At 43.0% G+C, this 24,147-nt stretch overlaps 2 protein-coding genes across 3 annotated transcripts in view; one reads left to right on the top strand and one right to left on the bottom strand.

Moving 5' to 3' along the window:
- Positions 1-104: 104 nt before the first annotated feature.
- Positions 105-9,192, bottom strand: CKB (creatine kinase B). The gene is made up of 8 exons (XM_073638602.1): positions 9,047-9,192; positions 7,361-7,565; positions 5,133-5,287; positions 4,544-4,676; positions 2,177-2,348; positions 1,435-1,558; positions 739-928; positions 105-324 (listed from the first exon to the last, which is right to left on the bottom strand). Exons 2-8 carry the CDS (start codon positions 7,551-7,553, stop codon positions 146-148), a joined length of 1,146 nt encoding a protein of 381 aa, XP_073494703.1. The 5' UTR covers positions 7,554-7,565; positions 9,047-9,192; the 3' UTR covers positions 105-145.
- The window catches only part of TRMT61A (tRNA methyltransferase 61A), a 43,131-nt gene continuing 27,595 nt past the window's right edge, over positions 8,612-24,147 (top strand). Inside the window, exons 1-2 of one of the 2 annotated variants that reach the window (XM_073638604.1) lie at positions 8,612-9,037; positions 21,701-21,852. The gene's annotated coding sequence lies outside the window, so the exon portion shown is untranslated. Of the gene's footprint in view, positions 9,038-17,200; positions 17,276-21,700; positions 21,853-24,147 lie in introns of those variants that run through there. The other variant, XM_073638603.1, reaches the window with a different exon arrangement.

A 24,147-nucleotide genomic window follows, 5' to 3' on the forward strand; every position in this document is an offset into this window, starting at 1 on the left:
AAAAAAAATTAAAAAAAAACTCTAAAGAAAACCCATGAACAGATGGAAGACATTTCTACACTGTTACTAAGCAGGAGTTGGGTCCCAAGATCTCAGTGAGGCTATTGATCCAATAAATTAGAAAGCATGGCCATTAAAAGTGCATTCATTTTTGTGCTGGGATGAGGTCATCGATGGATTTGCCTTTCTCCAGACGCTTTTCCATCTCGACAAGCAGCTTCACACCATCGACCACCGTCTGAACCAGTTCCACCTCGGAGAAGCCAAGACGATCAGCGTTTGAAACATCGAAGACTCCACCGACTGCCGCAGTGTCTACACCCCCTGGTGGGAAGAACAGAACAGCGAGGGTTAAAGAGGCCACGTGTGAGGCACTACAGCATCTTTTCATGTAGAGAGACATACTTGGAAACCCTTTCCCCAATCATCCAAAAATTAAGTTGCGCGACAACCAAAGCCAGAAAAAAAAAAAAAAAAAAAAAAAAAAAAACCTAGTCTACTGCAGAACTCAATGTAAACTTCAGAGTTGGATAGTGGGAACCATGAACCTTTCTGGAATGGCAAAGGCAGCCTTTAGTGGTGGTCTTTGGAAACCAATGGAAGGTGACAAGTCAGAAGCCTCCATCATGTAGCTTTGAATAAGGGGACAAGCAGTGTGCTCTAGGTGCCACATGAATGTGCGGTTTAGTCAAACTTCATGATGTCTTGATCTATGAACAGGGAATAATGGCTCATTACCTGTGCCTCTCTTCTGAAGTCTCAGCCTCTTCAAGATTTCACCAAATTTCTCATTTTTGCTCAGATTTGGCAATTTAATATGGACTCCGGCACGGAGACCAGTGCCGAGGTTGGAGGGGCAGGTCAAGATATACCCAAGGTGCTGATTCCACATGAACTGATAACCCTTGTTCTTAAATAAGGACTCAATCTGGAAAAAAAAAAAAAAGTTTCAAAGTTTATAAGGTACTAGAGGGTCCAGAGTCGCCCAGCAGACTGTCCTGCCCTCTCCTCCCCTCCATGCCAAGACTCTCCGAATAGTTAGAAAAGGTTGACCTTAGTATGGCAGATAAACCCCTTTTATTACAAGCCCCATGAACAAGAGGGTTGTTTTTTTTACCTTTGGCCAAAGCCAAAATTACACTAGCGGCTTCTATCAATCTCCAACCAAACAGCAGAAAAAAAAAAATATGGCTGACTTTTTTGGGGGTGCAGGAAGGGGAATTCTGTACCCCTTCCCTGTTTGCTCCAGTGACATGAATGGGTATGAGCCACTATACAGAGTTGGAATACTAGACTTTTTGCCAGGTACAGTTTTGGAAGACAGCCATGTTTCTTTCTACCATTTTTTAAAACGGGGCTTGTCCACTAGTCCAGCTGATTAAAAAGGGATCACTGAATAATGGGTAGTCGGTGACACCTAAAATAAACACTTACAGTCGTTAGACCATCACAGAACCTCTTGAAGACCTCCTTCATGTTGCCACCCTTCTGCATAGATATCACACGGAGGTGATCCTCCTCATTGATCCAGACAAGGAAAGTCTTGTTATCATTGTGCCTTTTAAGAAAACACATTAATATTGAGATCAAGGCAACTTAGCCTCAGTTTTAAGACCTACACATATTGTATTATGCACATCAGAAGCGTAACAGGTGGGAGTAGAGGGGCAGTTAACCTTAAACTTAGTTCCCAAGGTGACTAAGTATTTGTGGTGTCACTGATGATCTGGGGCAGTACCAGGCTTTTGGACAGGCGCCCCTGGATTCTTGAGCGAGTGCCACATGGCAGCAATACATTTGGAATCAGTGGCAGAGAAAGGAGCCATAGGTCCCACCACGCCATCCTGAAAGCAATGATTTGGTCACTAGGATTAAGCTTTATTTTTTTTGGAGGAGAAAGGATTGCACAAGCCTATTAGTTTTGGATGGGGCATAATACTCGCACTGCCCTGGGTGTTGGCAGCCCACAGTGTTACAAGAGGATGACTAAAGGGTCCATGCTAGGGGCCCCATTCTGTAAGAGAATCTGTAGGAGGAGACACTTGTGCACCTGCTGGTTGAATTTTGGGAGGACGCACATTACCCCAACATATCTCCCCATGGCTCGTCCATTGATGGAGCAAATTGATCGTATTACCAATACAGGAATCTGACCAATTTATACCCTTCTACCTACCAGATGCCCCTGGCGTCAGGCCAATCCCGGGCCATTCCAGAGGCCAGAAGTAGAGGAGACACAGGTTTGTCGAAGAGGAAGTGATCGTCAATCAGCTGTTGTTGCTCTTCTTCGGTCATGCTCTTGAGGGCGTAGTACGTTCCTTTTAAGTCACCATCCAGGCTGGCGAGAGCTGAGAATGAAAGAAAAATAAAAAGGTTCATACAGGAGTCACTCTTCCACCAGAACTATAAATACGTGTGGAGTCGCCCTCCCCTTCACTGGTCAAAGTCTTGTACTCACAGAACACCATGATCTCATTGAACCCCTCCACCCTCCTTCATCCCGCAAGGATACAAGTGTCCATTCAGCCATGCTCCAAAACCACAAGACATGGGCAACTGTCTAAACATGGCTGCTGGCCAGAAGACTTTGCCGTTAGCTCTCCTGACAAATGCAGGTGAAACCCACAACAGAAACCCATCCTGAAGATTCTGGACACCGTGCAAACCATGTGCCAGGCCCCCTACCTACCAGGTCCGGCACTGTTATGTGGCAGATGGTAGTAATGAGCCCACGCAGGCACAACTATTAACACTGCTACCCTCCCCCTGTAGGAACATAATGGATTTTGAAAGAATTACCCATTTTATTTGGTTGGAAAAGGTAAGGCATGGATTGGGTTTGCTCCAATCAAGCATATGAACCAGGGGTTGTCCTATTTATTGGGGTAGAAGTTTAGAAGGGAGATCTTTTTTTTTTTTATATACCCATGGTGGGAGGGGGGCTAGAGATAGGAATGCCGAATGAGTGTTGGACCAACTGATATTGAAGTGAGCACATTAGTAGAATGGGTTCATTATACTAAAAGGTGTTCTCCAGTGCTTCATCTCTGCATTGGGAGGCGCTCATCAGATCTTGGCAATGCATAGTCACCTGCACCTCTCCACTGTTGGAGAACCCCCCCCCCCCCCCCCTTTACATTCCTCTAATAGTCCAGAGGTGACCGAGGGCCCACAATGGTTACTCGTCATCAGCATTGTTCCATCCACAAATGACTGCACATCAGAACTTAAGCGAGGCTACCAGCAAATGTGGAAGCAAGAATAGGAGCAGCGTGTAGAGGGTCAGTTTGTAATAACCCATTGAAATAAAAAAAATATATATATGTTTGCTTTTCAAAAAGTATTAAAAGGTGTATAGACCAGTGTATACATAAGGAAAATAAACTCTGGACTTAACACTGCTGAAAGAGAAGCCAGTAATGTGAACAGTTCTGGACAAGGAATACTTTTTTAAATAATTTATTAATTTTTTTTAACCCCACCGTTGAGTCTGGAATTTTCATTTTTCATGTACTTTCCAGCATAATCCAAGTGTCAGATTCTCTCTTGTGGACATGTCTCTCCCAGTAATGCAGGCTGGATGTGAGCCGAGTCCAAGGAGCTGCTTTTATGCATCAGTACATGTTTATTCCTATACTGTATGTCATCCACAGCCCATTTTCTGTCCTCCCTGAGGCTGTAGATGCTTTTACCCCTTCCTGATCTTAACACCAAGAGGAGAGATGTAAAGCAGTCAGAGCCATGACAGATTTCTACCAGCTAGTTAGGAGAAAGACTGACTCAGCAGCAACAAACACAAAGATATTTTTTCATAGAAGGCAATTTGGGTGATTTTGCAGTTAAACTAAAAGTGTCCTGAACCTTAAAGCATCAGAGTGTGGACAAATCAGTTTACTCCCAACGCTCAAGTGAAATGAAGGAGGGTTGTACTTATGAACTTTTTTTTTAGGTGGTCCCTTCATAGGAGTTGGCATAATTTCCTTGTGACCAATTGGTTTTCCCAGATTGGAGGGTCAGAGCACCACACCACTTACTAATGGGGCAATGTTGATGAAGAACAGAAGTTACAGACTGTAAAACCCTTCTTAAAGTTAAGTGTTTCCTTAAACCAATGTCCAGGATCTAAAGAAGAAGTCACCATATCTGGCTATAGGTTCTATTCATTCTAAAGTCAGATGGAAAGAATTATTCCAACCCTCCAAGAGCCAAGATGCGCTTTACTCCGTTTCCATATACAGCCAGGTATTTAATAGGGTTTGCTTGTAGGAAGGCAGATCCTTAAAAGGTCTGAGGCACAGAACACCCAGAGTCTGAATCCCTGAACACAATGAAACTGAATAGCCTCCATTGTGCAGGATCTGCCATCAATACAGCACTCCGGCATCCCTTACATCCGCGACCTGCTTACAGATGCATTTTCCCTTACAGATTCTGTTGGTGGAAACTTTGTCATTGAGCACAGAGAAGGGGGAATGCTTGGGAGGAAGGAGAAGGTCTAATTAAAGTGAGGCTCGTTATTATTAATTCACAAGAGAAAGATTACCTTCAATGGAGAGCTTCTCGATGGCTCGTCTTTCCCCGCGGCTGCAGTGAGGTGGGAGGCAGAATCCCCGGACGCTCCTGCCAGTTCTGACACGCGAGCTGAGAACGTAGTTTGGGTCCAGGTCATCACCACCCTGATAAAATTAAGCAATGGTCAGCCCAGTTTCTTAAGTCTTCCATTGCACAGGTTTAGGACACATTTTGCAGCCAGTCTCCCCACCACGCATTAAGTAGACAACCACTATCTTATGGGTTTTCCACACAGTTGTTAGAACTGTCTGAGCAATTTAAAATTACCAAACATCCCCGTGATAAGTGCTAAAAAAATAAAGTCAGCAGGTGTTCAATTTCCCTGCAGCACCTCCAGAGGAGAAACTAGGTATTACACAGGGTCCATTCAAGTTAGTAGATTGTTTAATGCAGAGATGGTTCTCCAAAGCCAGGGGAGTAGGTTCACATTGAGGGGTTTTTGGTAGAAACTTTTCAAGTCTTAGAAATTAGTTTCCGCCAGAAAAAAAAAAAAGACAAACCTCAATGTGCACAGAGCCAAATAGGTTAGACTAGATAAATGATAAAGTTATAACAATTACCTGCAGATTGTCAGAATTCAGGTCTGTTTTGTGCATGTCTGTTGGCTTGTAGCCCCCATGTCGGTCCTCGATGATGGGGTCAAGAAGCTCCTTGAACACATCATAACACTCTTCATCCCCAGCAACACATCCCACGGTCATAATAAATGGGTGGCCTACACAAACACAAGAGGTCTCAGCATTTACAGAATAAGTGTTTAAGGACAAGACCACCAATAAGTCAGGATGGAAATGTCTGAAAGAAAGAGGGGAGGGGAGAATCTAAACCCATCAGTCGTGAGGAAAGGAGGAGAAGCTTGCCAGTAACAATGAGTAAGACTAACCCAATATTATAGAAAGACATTACTACTTATAACGGAGTCCATTTTGGTGGAGTCAGCATAATATGGACCAACTCCTAAAATATATAATAAATTGGGTACAGTAATTCAATGCAGTTTGTGGAGAACATACTTTCCATAAGAATTTGGGAAAGTTCTGAAATGTCCTATAAATGTCTGTCCTATTCCTGATCTAAGGGTCTTGACTTTTAGCTGAGATTAATCTGTGCTACAGTAAATTTATCACTTAAACATGAGCCATGTATGAGGGAGTCGTGGACATGGAAATTGAGGAGTCGGAGGTTTGGCTTACTGACGCCACAGCCCTGCTTATAATCCTTTATCACTGAAGACCTCAGTATAGGATTGCAAAATATTAATTTTGCACAAAGTGTCCAGTTTAGATGTCAGATTATAAATCCATATTTGCCTTTTTGTCAGGTCAGAATATCCTATAAATGTGACCAATTGCTATGCTACTTGGCCTAAAAGTTACAGCTCGACTTTGTGGAATGAATTTTCCACACAAGGGTGAAGAGTCAGAAACCATCCAACATGGAGAGATGACCAACTATTCACGAGAAGAATGGGTTGATGGTTGAACACCGTCACTTGTATATATTAGTTCAGACTGGCCATAGACGCTCAACGAATGATCTTCCATAGTGAGATAATTGATGGACTATGGAACAGACTTGTGTTTCGGTAGACCGCCATTATCTTGAGAAGATCAAGCTTTACTAAACTTCGCCGTATGAGCAGTCAGGTCGTTCTACTCTAGACTTAGTGTGGCCACATGAGATGCCCATAGACATGTATTTGGTTAATTTTTCATTAGCTAATCAAACAGTTGGTAAAACTTGACAATCGATAATCTGAAGTGTTCTGTGCGTGATGCATCAGCCATATGATATTTAGAAATATTTCCAATAAGATCATTCATCGCCTGGGGTCATTGAACATATATGGCTAGGATGATCGACTAAAGGCCAAGAACATGTATGGAGCCATCAGCGTAATAACGGTCAGTGATTGGGCAACCATCACTATTTTAGTGTGCACATTCTGTAAAATAAGTGTGGTACCCACTTAGTTTAAACTAGACAATGAAGGTTACCCCATAACATTATGAGGTCCTCAACGATAATAGGTCTGCACTTCTTTAATTCTAATGTAATAAGATATTGAAAAAAGGAAAACTCATGTTAATGACATGTCACACAATATTACTGTAGGGGGTTAGTACAGATGTTTACGTCACTTTAATAAACTTATGGCACAAACATGCTCAGTAGCCCAGATTAGGTCATTTTTATCAACGGAATATAGTGGTGTGCAAACCCCTTTCCAGTAGTTACATTTAATGTAGACTCCTCACAAACTAAGGTGAGGCGGACATCTGGAGTCAAGTTTGGTGCGTCACACCTTGACATTGCTAGGTAAGCTGCACAAACACAATGGCTGCCTCCCCTAAGTGGAGGTCACGGGTAAAATTTGGAGTCATGTAGATTACAAGGATTGTCCATCCCAGTGTGTACTAAATCATCTACAGTGAAGCAGGGTCATCCTACTTCTCAATCTCTTTGACATGTGAAATGTTAACACCTCAGCCTTATGATTGTTGGGATTATGGAGGTCAGGAACTTCTTCCCTTGGCAGAACACCCTTAAATCACTGGCTCGGCCATATTAAGTTTAATAGAGTGAGAAGAAACATTGTACAAGTTAACGGCTGCCCCCCTTGTTTATAGAAGGGTTTCAAAAAAGTTTTCAAAATTTGTAAGTAAAATATTCAAATGCTGAACAGCCTGGAGGAGAGAGTTTTCGTTACTGGAAATGCTCAGACCTAAACAGATGGCAAAGTGGATGAGAGGACAGAGGGAGAGAGAGAAAGAGGATGAGACTTTACCTGGGTTATCAACCCCAGTCTGAATGACATCATCCAGAGTAAATCCACTTGGCGTTTGCTTGTCCCTCAGGTTGTTATACATCTCTATATCCAATACCTTAGCCATATGATTGTTGTGTTGGCTCAAGTCCGGGAACTCATCATCAACGGAGTACTTCAATTTCAGCTGGTTGTGGGAGTTGCCGAAAGGCATGATTGCACTTTACTGCAAGATTATGAGGAACAAATGGTAAAGAAAAACTTTTACAAGTCTGCATATGACCTTTACAGTCAGTCACCTTGGATTAAGGAAACTGGAAGCCATTTTTTTTTTAATTAAGCATCGACAATAAGGTCAAATTTGTTCTATCCACCATCGTCCCCAGCAAGAACTGTAATATTTCCTGTTGACCCAAAATTTATAGTAGTTAATCCAGTAAACAAAAGCCAGATATTAGTTACCAGAAAATCCAAGCGCTTTGTTGTCTGGATATTTAACATTATATTCAGGGAAAGCTGGGTGACAATATGGCTGCCTTCATAGCTTGCATGATGATGGTAACTCTCTTGCACCCAAGTAGGGGTGTTTCCACAGTTATTTAGCAATGGTTCCTCTCCTCTAGAGAAGTGTATTTCTATCAGGACCCAAGGAAAGCTGGATGGCAAGTCTGTCATTTATGCAACCATCCAATGTTCCTAGGGGGTCTTATGAATATGTTGCACAGTTGGTGACAGTGACATTTGTTTTAGGGGGGTATAAATTGCATTTAGTAGTTTGCATAGTATGGACTGCAGGCTATCATACTGCTGCAGGTCACAGTAAATGATGCAAGACCTGGACCTGCAGCAATACAACAGAAATAGGCGAATATCATGCAATAAATGGCTCATGTTACTTTAGATGACATAATTATTGTCTATAGCAAGTACAGGGAGATAAGCCAAGTATATAGGAAGGGGAGTCCGGCAGTATAGCCCTGATTGACAGATATGAAAGCTCATCTATTCTATTAATCCTTAACTGTCAGATACCTTTACAAAATGGAAAGCCACTGCAATAATCAGTCACCCCAAATACTGTTGGCCCTGAGCCCACTGGCTGCACCACAATCACAAGTAGTACCAGTAGGGGGCAGTGAAGATTGGACATGAGAAAAAAAAACTTCTATTAACTCTTTCACAGAATATTCCACGTATAGACATTTCTGTTTGCAGGCTCCCTCCCTCCTCATCAGACTCAGCAGCACATTCCTGCATCAGAGGAGTAATAGACTGCAGGAGATCTGCAGCAATGTGCAGTAAGGCTCAGCATTGAGAATCCACTGGAAAAAAAAAAGAAAAAGCAGCAACGCCCCAGTGTGCAAAAAAGGGGCACATCCCAAGGACATGCGCTTTTACGCACAGCTCCCCCTTTGTGAGCCCCAAGAACTTCCCCCATCACAGGCTGCATAATGGCCAGACCACCCTAATCCAAGGACATCATGGGGTCCCTGCTTACGATGGAGGCTGCTGCTGACTTGGAAACGGATGATGAATCCTCAGATGTCAGTCTGGACAGGAGCAGAAGGATCTGCAAACATCTGAGCGCAACGCCCTGGAGCAGTGATACATTGTATCCAGAAGAAGACAGCAGGAAACAAACATCACATTGTGTCCTGTGCAGAGGGAAGGAAGCTGCAGAGATCAGCAAGGACACAGGTTACTTACCAGCTATTTGTTTACTGGAGGCAAATAATTAAGGACCCTGAATGACTTCAGGACCAACAACTCCCCAGACCTGAAGGGATGTGTGTGAGAGAGGGCTCCCAACCCCCTTATATACCAATGCCAGGACAGGCAGCCATTGGCTGATATTTATATTCCATTCATTGGATTGGAAGGCTGGCAGGGGGAAGAGTCAGCCAGGGCTTCTAATCAATGCTCTTCCATTTTATCAGAGCTGGAGCTGCCTGCATTGTGCACAGGGCTGTATAATGACAGAGCATTGTAGCAATGGGAGCAGTGCAAACAGTGAATGCATTCACAGGATCTCCATGAAGGACACAACATTTGGCCTGTTTTCAGCTTTGCACATATTTTGTGGCCATTTCTAGAAATTGCTTTTTATTGTCAAATTGTTCAGCTGGGAAAATGGCATAAAGTAATGGCAATATTACTAACATCAGGTGTCCAAGGCTATGTTCCCACCATTAGCTTTTGGGGAGTTTTTGATGTTGCAGATTTTCTGCACCCATTAAGTAAGATAGGTTACTTGCATTTTTTTTTTAAATACACAGCGTAAAAAAACTTGTGGGAACGTAGCCTTAGACCCAGTGGCGTAGCTAGGGTTTTGGTTCAGAGGGGGCAAAACTTCTGAGTGGGCCCCTAACCAGGTAACCCTGATTACAACTATGGTGGCGCACCCAGATAGTGGATGTAGGAGAACCTCAGCAGATGATCCCGCTGTCACTAAAAAAAAATCTCTATACAAAAACCAACACTGATATTACTGCTATTATATGGTGACCATATACTTGTAGATACCAGTCCTGCAGAACACTAAAGATATTACAGTACAGTTATATATAGTACCTTACAGCTGATGTTCTTTCCAATGAAATCATTCACTTTTCCCGTATTTTCCATCTAGCCCAGACCGACACGACAACTCCTCCATCCAGGACTCAGAGTCTCAGGTCTACAGAGATTACAACAAAGACACATTTGACTTCTTACATTTCAGGCACCGACCACATCTAGTTCCACCCTGCACAAACTCATCATTCTGCTGACACCCCAATACTGAGCCGTTGCTGCCGTGTCCCTATTACTGCACCTGCTTTGTGCTCTCTAAATAGTAAAACAAACCTCTAGAATATAGTAATGCCATGTGTAAGTGCCCTAGAAAATAAAACACACATTTTGCCCCCTAGAAAGTAATAATGCCCTTTGTTTGCCCCTTTGACAGTCACAATAACCAGAATTCCCCTATAATGATAAGTGCCCACTTAAAATTTAATAATGTCCTGAGTCTCCTCCCCTCTACACAGTATAATGCCCCCTCACTTTATTGTACCCCCCACACAGTATACTGACCCCTTAGCAGCCTCCAAACTGATGACTCCAACACTGTATGATGGCCCGACACTATGCAAAGACCCCACATTATCTCCCACACTGTATGATGGCCCCCTAAATAGCCTACATATAGTATAATGCACCAGATAGTCCCCAATATAGTATAATACACTCCCCATAGGCAGACTCTATATAGTAAAATGCACCCCATAGGCCTCTATAGTATAATGCACCCCCACAGGCAGAGTATATAGTATAATACACTCCCCATAGGCAGAGTATATAGTATAATGCACCCCCATAGGCAGTTTATATGGTATGATGCACCCCCATAGATAGAGTATATAGTATAATGCACCCCCATAGACAGTCCATATAGTATGATGCACCTCCATAGGCAGTCTGTATAGTATGATGCACCCCCTTAGGCAGAGTATATAGTATAATGCACCCCCATAGGCAGTCTATATAGTATGATGCTCCCCCATAGGCAGGGTATATAGTATAATGCACTCCCCATAGGCAGAGTATATAGTATAATGCACCCCCATAGGCAGTCTATATAGTATGATGCACCCCCATAGGCTGAGTATATAGTATAATACACCCCCATAGGCAAAGTATATAGTATAATGCACCCCCATAGGCAGTCTATATAGTATAATGCCCAATATAGTATAATACACTCTCAATAGGCAGACTCTATATAGTAAAATGCACCCCATAGGCCTCTATAGTATAATGCACCCCCATAGGCAGAGTATATAGTATAATACACTCCCCATAGGCAGAGTATATAGTATAATGCACTCCCATAGGCAGTTTATATAGTATGATGCACCCCCATAGGTAGAGTATATAGTATAATGCACCCCCATAGGCAGAGTATATAGTATAATGCACCCCCATAGGCAGTCCATATAGTATGATGCACCTCCATAGGCAGTCTATATAGTATGATGCACCCCCATAGGCAGAGTATATAGTATAATGCACCCCCATAGGCAGTCTATATAGTATGATGCACCCCCATAGGCAGAGTATATAGTATAATGCACTCCCCATAGGCAGAGTATATAGTATAATGCACCCCACATAGGCTGAGTATATAGTACAATGCACCCCCATAGGCAGAGTATATAGTATAATGCACCCCCATAGGTAGTCTATATAGTATGATGCACCCCCATAGGCTGAGTATATAGTATAATACACCCCTATAGGCAAAGTATATAGTATAATGCACCTCCATAGGCAGTCTATATAGTATAATGCATACCCATAGACAGAGTATATAGTATAATGCACCTCCATAGGCAGAGTATATAGTATAATGCACCCCCATAGGCAGTCTATATACAATGATGCACCCCCATAGGCCTCTATATAGTATGATGCACCCCCATAGGCAGTCTATATAGTATGATGCACCCACATAGGCAGAGTATATAGTATAATGCACCCCCATAGGAAGAGTATATAGTATAATGCATCCTCATAGGCAGAGTACATAGTATAATGCACCCCCTTAGGCAGAGTATATAGTATAATGCACCCCCATAGGCAATCTATATAGTATGATGCATCCCCATAGGCCTCTATATAGTATAATCCACTCCCAATAGGCAGAGTCTATAAAGTAATGCACCCCCATAAAAAAATAAATAAATACAATACTCACCTCTCCTCGTTCCCCGCTGCTCTTCAGAACAGCGGGTGCCAAGTGATGACATCATCGCGCATGGTCAGTGTCTGCGTCAGGAGACTGATGGGAGAGGGAGCGTCACGCTCCTTCTCTCGTCATTGAACTTGGGATGACTGGCGGGGGGGCCGATGCTGACACTGTGGGGTCCCCCATCGTGCTCAAGGGCCCGATAGCGGCCACCTGGCAGTGTGCAGGGACATCGAGTCTCCCTGCTCTGCCCCAGGGTGTAACTGTATCGGCGTGTTACACTGGCGTAGCTCCGGGTGGGCCCCTGAGAGCGCGGGGCCTGGGGCCACCGCCCCTTCTGCCCCCACCGGTAGCTACGCTACTGCTTAGATCTCATTCAGACGTCCTATTTTTTCCGCAGACGAGAAAATCAAATCAATTATTCTGAACAGTTTGTTTGATCAGAGTGTTCTACGAGTGTCATCCGATTTTCTCGTACATGGAGAAATTTAAAAAATACGGTATATATTTCTCCACCTTCTCCATTCTGACAGTTCATGAAAATCGGACTGCACTCGGATGTAATCTGAGTGCACTCCAATTTTTTCACTGACCCATTGATTTGCATTGTTGATTTTGATCCGACCAATGGATCAAAATCTGACATGTCTCCAATATTTTCCACAGACCAAAGAAAAAACGGAATTGTGATTGGCCCCATAGACTATCATTGATAAGAGTGCTATCCGTGAAAATCACGGATAGCACTCGTAAGCACAAGACGGATGTCTGAATGAGGCCTTAAGGTATATTTACACACAGCAGTTTTTTTTGTTTTGCAGAAGTTAGTGTCCTATCCATTTAATTTAGTTTTCAAAAAAACCTTTTTGATATATATGTATTTTGCTTTGCTTATACAGCACCATTAATTTCTGCAGCACTTCACAGACATCATCACTGTCCCCATTGGGGCTCACAATCTACATTCCCTATCAGTACATCTTTGGAGTGTGGGAGGAAACTGGAAAACCTGGAGGAAACCCACGCAAACACGGGGAGAACATACAAACTCCTTACAGATGTCGTCCTTGGTGGGATTTAAACCCAGGACCCTAGCGCTGCAAAGCTACAGTGCTAACCACTGAGCCACCGTGCTGTTTATATGGAAAGAATTGGCAGTAGCACAAATTTGCCGCATGTGAATATGCCCTTAAACTTGGACTCTCTGTAACTACTGTGAGAGTGTTATTGCAATTGCAAAAAATCCAACACCATTCACAACTAATTCTTAAAGGGGTTCTCCACTACTTGACAACCCCTAATTAATAGCCTCAAGGTGCAGCATAAAATTAAAACCCCAAACTTGCCTCCCACACTAGCGTTGTTCTAGCCAACTCATCTCTGTATACACTCTGGTCTCCTGACATAAACAAAGTCACACGACCGCTGCGGCCAATCAGTGCCCACTGATCAGCTGCAGCTTTCACTTTTCCGTCAGAACAGAAGAAAAGGCACTTGACATTGTTGATGTCACATAACCTATGGTGGATACAGTGCTGAGATCGGAGGAACGCCGTTAATTATACCATTTTTTTTTTTACACTGCAGCCTGGGGCAGGGAAAAGGGGTTGTCCAGTAGGACACGTCAGTGTTTGTCATTTGGGGGCTGCCAGATTGTTTCACTGACAGCAAAAAATGGAGACATGTCCTACTTTGGTCCATCCGAGTGAAAGAGTCAGTGAAAATAACGGACAGCACATGAATGGTAACCTCCGTGGGATTTTTTTTGCATGCAGGAAATTTGGATGACACACGGATGGTAAAAATGGACTCACGGACCAAAAAATTATCACAAAATAGATCAAGCACACTGATGAAAAACAGTTCATTATTATGAGTGCATTTAATGGGGCTGATATACACTGCTCAAAAAAAAAGGGAACACTGAAATAACACATCCTAGATCTGAATGAATGAAATATTCTCATTGAATACTTTGTTCTGTACAAAGTTGAACGTTCTGACAACAAAATCACACAAAAATCATCAATGGAAATCACATTTATTAACCAATGGAGGCCTGGATTTGGAGTCACCCACAAAATTAAAGTGGAAAAACACACTGCAGGCTGATCCAACTTTGATGTAATGTCCTTAAAACAAGTCAAAATGAGGCTCAGTATTGTGTGTGGCCTCCACGTGCCTGTATGACCTCCCTACAACGCCTGGGCATGCTCCTGATGAGGCTCAGTATTGTGTGTGGCCTCCACGTGCCTGTATGACCTCCCTACAACGCCTGGACATGCTCCTGATGAGGTTGCGGATGGTCTCCTGTGGGATCTCCTCCCAGACCTGGACTAAAGCATCCGCCAACTCCTGGACAGACTGTGGTGCAACGTGACGTTGGTGGATGGAGCGAGACATGATGTCCCAGATGTGCTCAATCGGATTCAGGTCTGGGGAACGGGCGGCCAGTCCATAGCTTCAATGCCTTCATCTTGCAGGAACACCTGACACACTCCAGCCACATGAGGTCTGGCATTGTCCTGCATTAGGAGGAACCCAGGGCCAACCGCACCAGCATATGGTCTCACAAGGGGTCTGAGGATCTCATCTCGGTACCTATTGGCAGTCAGGCTACTTCTGGCGAGCACATGGAGGGCTGTGCGGCCCTCCAAAGAAATGCCACCCCACACCATTACTAACCCACTGCCAAACCGGTCATGCTGAAGGATGTTGCAGGCAGCAGATCGCTCTCCATGGCGTCTCCAGACTCTGTCATGTCTGTCACATGTGCTCAGTGTGACCCTGCTTTCATCTGTGAAGAGCACAGGGCGCCAGTGGCAACTTTTCCAATCCAATGGTGTTCTGTGGCAAATGCCAAGCGTCCTGCACGGTGTTGGGCTGTGAGCACAACCCTCATCTGTGGACGTTGGGCCCTCATACCACCCTCATGGAGTCGGTTTCTAACCATTTGTGCAGACAAATGCACATTTGTGGCCTGCTGGAGGTCATTTTGCAGGGCTCTGGCAGTGCTCCTCCTGTTCCTCCTTGCACAAAGGCGTAGGTAGCGGTCCTGCTGCTGGGTTGTTGCCCTCCTACGGCCCCCTTCATGTCTCCTGGTGTACTGGCCTGTCTCCTGGTAGCGCCTCCAGCCTCTGGACACTACGCTGACAGACACAGCAAACCTTCTTGCCACAGCTCGCATTGATCTGCCATCCTGGATGAGCTGCACTACCTGAGCAACTTCTGTGGGTTGTAGAGTCCATCTCATGCTACCACGAGTGTGAAAGCGCAACCAACATTCAACAGTGACCAAAACATCAGCCAGAAAGCATTGGTACTGAGATGTGGTCTGTGGTCCCCACCTGCAGAACCACTCCTTTATTGAGGGTGTCTTGATAATTGCCAATAATTTCCATCTGTTGTCTATATAGTATGATGCGCAGTTCAGCACCAGTATTAATACACTGCTCAAAAAAATAAAGGGAACACTTAAACAACAGAATATAACTCCAAGTAAATCAAACTTCTGTGAAATCAAACTGTCCACTTAGGAAGCAACACTGATTGACAATCAATTTCACATGCTGTTGTGCAAATGGAATAAACAATAGATGGAAATTATTGTCAATTATCAAGACACAATAAAGGAGTGGTTCTGCAGGTGGGGACCACAGACCACATCTTAGTACCAATGCTTTCTGGCTGATGTTTTGGTCACTTTTGAATGTTGGTTGTGCTTTCACACTAGGATCTTGGAGATGGGAATACCCCTTTAAAGGGGTTGTCCAGTCTAAAATGCTAAGTCTACAGTCACTCTGTGTGATTGCAGACTTTTGAATCCCCCAAGCGCAGGCACTGTGAGCTGCGAGTATTCGTTGTTTGAGCCGGGACCGGTGGGTATGTATGCGTTATACATACTCCCGGCCAGACACTTGTATTGAGCGAGACCTCGCTCTGTCTAGTGACGCCGCCATCCAGTGGACGTGGCTATCTAGTGGGTGCGGCCTTGCTCAATGCAAGTCTATGGAGCGAGGCCGTGCCCACTAGTCGGGTTCTGGCCGGGAGTATGTATAACACATACATCTCTGCCATTTCTGGCTCAGAAACCCGGCGAATCCTCGCAGCACACGGTGGGGGGGATTCATAGGTCTGCAGTCACACAAAATGACTGTAGACTTACCATATTAGATCAGACAACCCCTTTAATGAAAGGCTCGCTGAGTACGATGCACCAAATTCATTACGGCCACGGCCCCAATATCAGTATTTGGTCAGTATTCGGTCAGTATTTTTTCTTAGGAGTGGGAGCCAAAACCAGGTGAGGAACAATCAGAGAAAAGGTATAATAGTGGAGCCGTGGCCTTAGAGGCCCATTCCACTTAATGAATTGGGTGCATCTACTGTGTGGCGTGCGCCTCGCCAGAAATGCTTCCGGAGTTTTATTATATGTAATGAATTTGATGGGTGGGCTTGACACGCCCCGGCTCGGCTCCGTCCTAGCTCTGCCCATTTCAGTGGAGTTATTTAAACTGGTGTGAAAAAGTCGAAAAAAATGTGCACAAAAAATGTATGTTTTTTCAAAGGTTTTATGCTAGTTTTTGGGCATAAACGTTTTGTTGAATCTGCCCCAATATCTCTTCAAAATCATGTGTCATTTTCTGGCATGTACTATTGTATAACTCCTCAATGTACTTAAAGGGGTTCCCTGACCATATAACATTGATTACTTATCCTAAGACCCCAGTCAGACAGCCATATAAATTGGACCGAGATAGGAATGAAATGCTCGGGCTGGCCGGCGGCTCTCCCAACCCGAGCGTGACAGCTGCATAGAAATACATGTCATGCTCGGATCGGAAGAGCCGCCGGCCAGTCCAAGTATTGCGTTCCTATCTCAGCCAGATTTATATGGCTACCTGACTACGCCCTTAGGATAGGTCATTAATATCAGATCAGTGTATTAGAAACAACAGGAAGTTAGAGTCTAAAATAGCCGGTGTAAAAATTGCAAGATTTTTATATATATTTTTTTTTAACAAAGATTGTGATATGGAAAACCAAAATTGCCATTTAAAAAAAATACATTTCACAGAAAATTTTGATTTAAATAATAGGATATTTTTTTGATGACACATTCCCTTTAATAATTTACATGTATGATCCTGGTACGACATAGGTGAGTTGAGTTTCCAGGAAGTATAAAGTGAAGACTCATGGAAATGGTAAGAGAAGTTTCACTCTATTCTGCAAATGTTCACGCTCTTTTCAATCATGAAATCAGCCGTTACTACCAGAGATGTATGGTTTGTAAGGGTTATTACAGGGTGCTGTGAATTTACAGCTTTGGCAGACTCAGGCTACAAAGTCCATTAACTGCAAGCAATACTGGCACAGAGGAGGAGTTGGTACATTGCCTAATGGTGTTTTATGGTTCCAGAAAATCTTCTCCCCAGCTTCAGTTTGTAAAAAAATGCTTTTCTCACTTTCCCTGGGTCCAACGTTAAGTCTCCTTAATAGTATGCAGGGAAGAAATACATATATACACTATGGGACAGAGAATGGTCATTACATTTTTTAGTACAATTTTCCTCTACTGACTGCACATTATAATAAATATAATACCACATTTTTGAGGAAGCAATGATTTTTAATTTGCAAAAAATAACTCTACCTATTCCACACTGATATTAATAGCACATATATCCAAAACATGAACTGACTAATTCCTGTATAGAATCAGAAAAACCTAGTCACAAGCTATCTGTAAAGAGGAAGCACACATTGTAACAAGATTGATAGATATGAAACAGATAGATATGAGAAAGATAGGAAATAAAAGTGTAAGCTGCACCAACTTTACAAAAAAGTATCTGGGTGCCAAGCCTCGGCGGAAGCTACTTGATGTCATGGAGTGCTGGAGATACATAGATGATGTGCTTCTAGCAGGGCTACATTTCCATTGATTCTGTAACCAACTTGATACTGATGTTAAATTCACATTGATTTACACTAAAACTAACATTCGGCTTCTGGATGTTTTGTTCTCACAGAATGATGGGTCATGATCCACCTCTTTATTCCTGAAGCCAATTGATAGAAATAATTTACCAAAATATGAGAGTCACCATCCTGCTAAAATGTTGCAGTCATTACCTTACAGTCAATATCTACGTGTGAGAAGGACTGTAAATGAGGATTACAATCTGGATTAGTGCTTTTATGATAATGACTGACAAATTTAGGGGTTGGGCTCATTCACATGTCCGAGTTTCGCATACGAGTGTGATCCGTGATTTTCATTGACAGGACTCGTACTTTTGATAGTCTATGGGGCAAAGCACATGTATGTGATTTTTCAAGGACCGAGAGGTCTGCGGAAAATCGCAGAGGCATGTCGGATCAAAATTATCAATACAAGTCAATGGGTCCATAAAAAAAAATTAAACCACACTCTGATAATATTTGGTCCGATTTTCACTGACTCAAGAATGGAGAAGGTGCCCCTATGACTAAAAGCTCGAGGCTGCCTGGAGCAGTAATGTTCATTTCCCCCTGGCAGTGGGGCTGTCAGTGCGGCCCCAGGGCTTCAGAGTACTATTTAAATTAACCTGCAGATGAACCCCATATCTTCAGGTTAATAGCGTTTTTTTTACATGACAAGTTGCCTCTAAGTATAATAATTTTATACATCCTGTAACGCAGGAAGTTTTCTGCAATAACCATTATTTGACATGTGATTATGTTATCTACAGTGGGTACGGAAATGCAAATTTATTAAAAAAGAAAAACTGAAATATCACATGGACATAAGTATTTAGACCCTTTGCTCAGTATTGAGTAGAGGCACCTTTTGAGCTAGTACAGCCATGAGTCGTCTTGGAAATGATGCAACAAGTTTTTCACACCTGGATTTTGGGATCCTCTGCCATTCTTCCTTGCAGAGCCTCTCCAGTTCCGTCAGGTTGGATGTTGAACGTTGGTGGACAGCCATTTTCAGGTCTCTCCAGAGATGCTCAATTGGGTTTAGGTCAGGGTTCTGGCTGGGCCAGTCAAGAATGGTCACAGAGTTGTTCCGAAGCCACTCCTTTGTTATTTTAGCTGTGTGCTTAGGGTCATTGTCTTGTTGGAAGGTGAACCTTCGGCCAAGTCTGAGGTCCAGAGCACTCTGGAAGAGGTTTTCATCCAGGATATCTCTGTACTTGTCCACATTCATGTTTCCTTCAGTTGCAACCAGTTGTCCTGTCCCTGGAGCTGAAAAACACCCCCATAGCATGATGCTGCCACCACCATGTTTCACTGTTGGGATTGTATTGGGCAGGTGATGAGCAGTGCCTGGTTTTCTCCACACATACCGCTTAGAATTATCACCAAAAAGTTCTATCTTTGTCTCATCAGACCAGAGAATCTTATTTCTCATAGTCTGGGAGTCCTTCATGTGTTTTTGAGCAAACTCTATGCAGGCTTTCATATGTCTTGCACTGAGGAGAGGCTTTTGTCGGGCCACTCTGCCATAAAGGCCCGACTGGTGGAGGGCTGCAGTGATAGTTGACTTTGTAGAACTTTCTCCCATCTCCCTACTGCATCTCTGGAGCTCAGCCACAGTGATCTTGGGGTTCTTCTCTACCTCTCTCACCAAGGCTCTTCTCCTATGATTGCTCAGTTTGGCTTGACGGTCAGGTGTAGGAAGACTTCTGGTGGTCCCAAACTTCTTCCATTTAAGGATTATGGAGGCCTCTGTGCTCTTAGGAACCTTGAGTAATGCAGAAATTCTTTTGTAACTTTGGCCAGATCAGTGCCTTGCCACAATTCTGTCTCTGAGCTCCTTGGGCAGTTCCTCTGAGCTCATGATTCTCATTTGGTCTGACATGCACTGTGAGGTCTTATATAGACAGGTGTGTGCCTTTCCAATTCAAGTCCCATCAGTTTAATTAAACACAGCTGGACTCCAGTGAAGAAGTAGAACCATCTCAAGGAGGATCACAAGGAAATGGACAGCATGTGACTTAAATATGAGTGTCTGAGCAAAGGGTCTGAATACTTATGTCCTTGTGATATTTCAGTTTTTCATTTTTATTAAATTTGCAAAAATTTCTACATTTCCTTTTTTTTTCAGTCAAGATGGGGTGCAGAGTGTACTTTAATGAGAAAAAAAAATGAACTTTTTAGAATTTACCAAATGACTGCAATGAAACAAAGAGTGAAAAATTTAAAGGGGTCTGAATACTTTCCGTACCCACTGTGTGTATATATATATATATCTATATATATATATATATATATAGATATATCTATATATATAAAAGATCTTTTTTTCCAACAAACATACTGTTGCTATTTTTATTTCTATTTCTTCTTATATTTGGGGGGGAGGCTGATTGGTCCAATATCATTTATTTAAGGTCAATTCCAAATTACTTATACCTCTACTTTTGGGCACCATAATATTGCTCTGATTCTGCATCTCGAATTGTTCTACGTGATATTGTAACTCAGATCCTTTGAATTAGGCCATGGCCCCACTATCAGTATTTGGTCAGTATTCGATCAGTATTTTTTCTCAGGAGTGGGAGCCAAAACCAGGTGAGGAACAGAGAAAAGGTATAATAGGAACAAGTCACCAATTCTGCATTTATCACCCACTCCTGGTTTTGGCTCCCACTCCTGAGAAAAAATACTGACCGAATATTGACCAAATACTGATAGTGGGGCCGTGGCCTTATCCTGGTAATCCTAACTGACCGTTAGAACCGTTTTAGGTGCCCAGTGAGGGGACGTGTCTGAGTAGGAATATGACCCTCTATAGGTGTCCATGGGGTTCCAAGAGCCACGATTCTGACTATGAAGTATGCTGGCTGACGCCTAATGAGTCCTTTTCCATCACTCTTTATGTCTTCTTTATCATATTATCTATAGTCACTGATTTATCGATGATTAGAATATTTTATATCCTCCTGGGACAAAAGGTTTATGTAAACCCTGGCCAAAAGTGACTGTTCTGGGACAAACGCCATTACAGGATGGGTGGTTGGACTGGAGGGACAAGGTCATCACCGCTATTCTAGTAATCAGTGAGGCACGTGCACCCAGGCGGCGGAATCTTCCATATGGATTCCCCATGAAATGTGCTATCAGATTAGCTGTGGACTTTTCAGCAGCGCGTTTTGTGCACCGCAAGCATCCACTGCCAGGGACAAGTTGGCATATATAATTATACTGTAAAATAAACTTTATTTATACAAAAGTGGAGAATCCCTTTAAGGACTAAAGACGATGTATACTAATTCAAAACTGTCTTATTCCCATGGCCAACTGCTTAAAGTTTTCCCTTTGCGTCCATTTTTATATAATGGGCTTGAATATCAAAAATGTCTGCAAAAAATGGTGGATATGGGCAAACTTTGCTGCCCATAGCAACCAATCAGAGCTCAGCTTTCATTTTATAAACAGCTCTGGTAAAATGCTGTGGTTGGTTGCTATGGGCAACAACAAGGGGACTTTTTTTCCCATTTAAAACGTTGAATAGTTGCTTAGCCAATCAGAATCCAGTTTTCATTTTTTATCTGAGCGGAGTTAGTAGAAGAAGCAATCTGATTGGTTTCTAGAGCTTGTGTCAAGAGCGAGTCATGTGACACTGTTTACTTTTACAGCCTGTTTGCTGTCCGAACAATAAAGATACATACGTCATCAGCAAGCGACCCGGAAGTGGCGCCCACGTGTATCACAGGGAGACTGAGAGGCGACAACTGCGCGGCTGATCATCACCTGTGTCCGTACACAGCCGCATCCTCCATTCTGACAGGTAATGATTAGAGTATCGTGTGTATAGGTCACTGCGATTCAGGGGGCGGTTTCTCTTAAGGATGTCCCTCTTCCTCCATTATGTGGGAGCTGCAGAGATGTGATCATTGCTGCTGGGTATTCTGATATTTCACTCTCCGCCTGTGATAATGAGCAGCTTCTGCTGTTTCCATTTACTTCCAGTGGTTGTATAATGTAGGGCGATCAGCGCCTGCAAGGTAGCGAGCAAATAAATGCCGCTGATCGCAGTCATCTTCATTTAGTGGCTTCCAATATGGATTCACTAAAGGCCAATTCATCATTTATATATTTATTTTTTGTACAGTTTTCTTTGTCTTCAGTGACTTTTTTTTTTTGCTCCAAATTCTTCAAATGTGGTTCAAGAATTTTGTGCAATAACAAAAAATTATTATAATAAAAAAGGCTCTTTATAAAAAAAAAAAAAAAGAAAATTGTATTTAATTCATGTGACTTTTTTAAATAAAAAAATGCATGTTGTGCTAAAAGGTTCCAAAATTTGCATGGGGGTGGAAATACCAGACATACAAACAAAATTGCAGTAATGAATCAGGCCCTACGTTTTTAGAGTAAGGCTACTCATGATGGACCAGTATCTCCAGGATGCACCAGATATATAAGCAGGGAGCTCATCCTGGCATAGACTAAAACAACACCAGATGAGTGATGCTACACGGAAGCCTCTCTACCTCTACGCCCAGTTGGATAATTAATGCTTCAAAGTACAGAATATCCGATTCTTAAAGGGGTATTCCTATCTCCAAGATCATATCCCAATATGTAGTAGTAGTAATAATAATATTAGCAAATCTCTCCAATTAGAAGTGTAGTGCAGTTCTTCTTAGGCTGTGTGCCCACAATGCGTTTTTTAAGCGTTTCCGCAGCGGCAAAAACGCAGAAACGCTTAAAAAACGCAAGGTAGAAGGCCTGCCATGTCCCCCAATGATAATCCGCATGTGCTGTGCACATGCGGAAATTTACGCTGCGGATTATCATTGCGGAAAAATACGCAGCATGTCCATTAATTTTGCGGACACGCAGCGTAATCGCCGCCACTGACTTGCATTGAAACACATATTATCCGTGTCAGCACATTTGCACACACGAATAATATGTGTTTCTATGTGCAGATGGTACCCGGGTCTGGAGAAGAGGAGACTCTCCTCCGGACCCGGGTACCATAGAACCTGTGAAAAAAAGAATAAAATAAAAAATAAATATTATATTTACCTTCTGATGGCCCCCGGTCTCCTTGTCTTCACTTGCCGGCAGATCGCGTTGGACTGAAGGACCTGCGCTGACGTCATTTAGTCATGTGACAGGTCACGCAACGCTGACGTTGACAGGTCCTTCAGTGTACCGTGAGCTGCCGGCAAGCCAGGACGGAGCGAATCAAGACTGCAGGGGCAATCGGAAGGTAAGTATAGATTTATTTTTTTATTTTTTACCATTCTTTCGGTCACACTATATAAATCCATGCCGGTTGTATGGATTTATATAGTGTGACCAAGTTGTCAAGCACTTTCCAAGTGATGGTAAAATCGCTTGAAAAGAGCTTGTCAACCCGCATGCGGAAATGCATGTGAAGAACGCTTCACATCCGCTTGTCCCTGGCAGTAAAACGCATGTGCAATCCGCATGCGTTTTTTCTGCCAGGGAGATGCAGAAATGCTCAGGAAAAATCCAGAGCATTTCTGCATCGTGGGCACACAGCCTTATTCTCTATATCACTTACCCCATGTGCAGGACATTACAGCAGCTTAGGTATCCATGGTTATAACTACTCATATAGTGACAATTAGTTAGTGGTTGTAACCATGGATACCTAAGCTACTGTAATGCCCTGCACATGGGGTAAGTGACAGAGAATAAGAAGAACTATACTACATTTCTATGTCACTTACCTGATGTGCAGGGCATTGCAGTAGCTTAGGTATCCATGGTTATGACCACTAGGAAGTAACTGTCACTATATGAGTGGTTGTAACCATGGATACTTAAACTACTGCAATGCCCTGCACATGGGGTAAGACACATAGCTTATCAGAAGAACTATACTACTTTTCTAATTGGAGGTACTTGCTAATATTATTATTACTCCTACTACATATTTGGAATAAGATATTGGAAATGGGAATACCCCTTTAAGGCTACGTTCCCATGATGAGCTTTTGATGAGGTTTGATGTTGCAGAATTTTTGCATCCATCAGGTAAACTAGGCTACTTGTGTTTTTGATTGCATTTTTTTCATGAGTTTTTTTTTGTCTCTCGTTCATT

The sequence above is a fragment of the Phyllobates terribilis genome, unplaced genomic scaffold, assembly GCF_046119375.1.
Source record: "Phyllobates terribilis strain yellow unplaced genomic scaffold, ASM4611937v1 Scaffold_7__3_contigs__length_470593459, whole genome shotgun sequence".
Lineage (NCBI taxonomy): Eukaryota > Metazoa > Chordata > Amphibia > Anura > Dendrobatidae > Phyllobates > Phyllobates terribilis.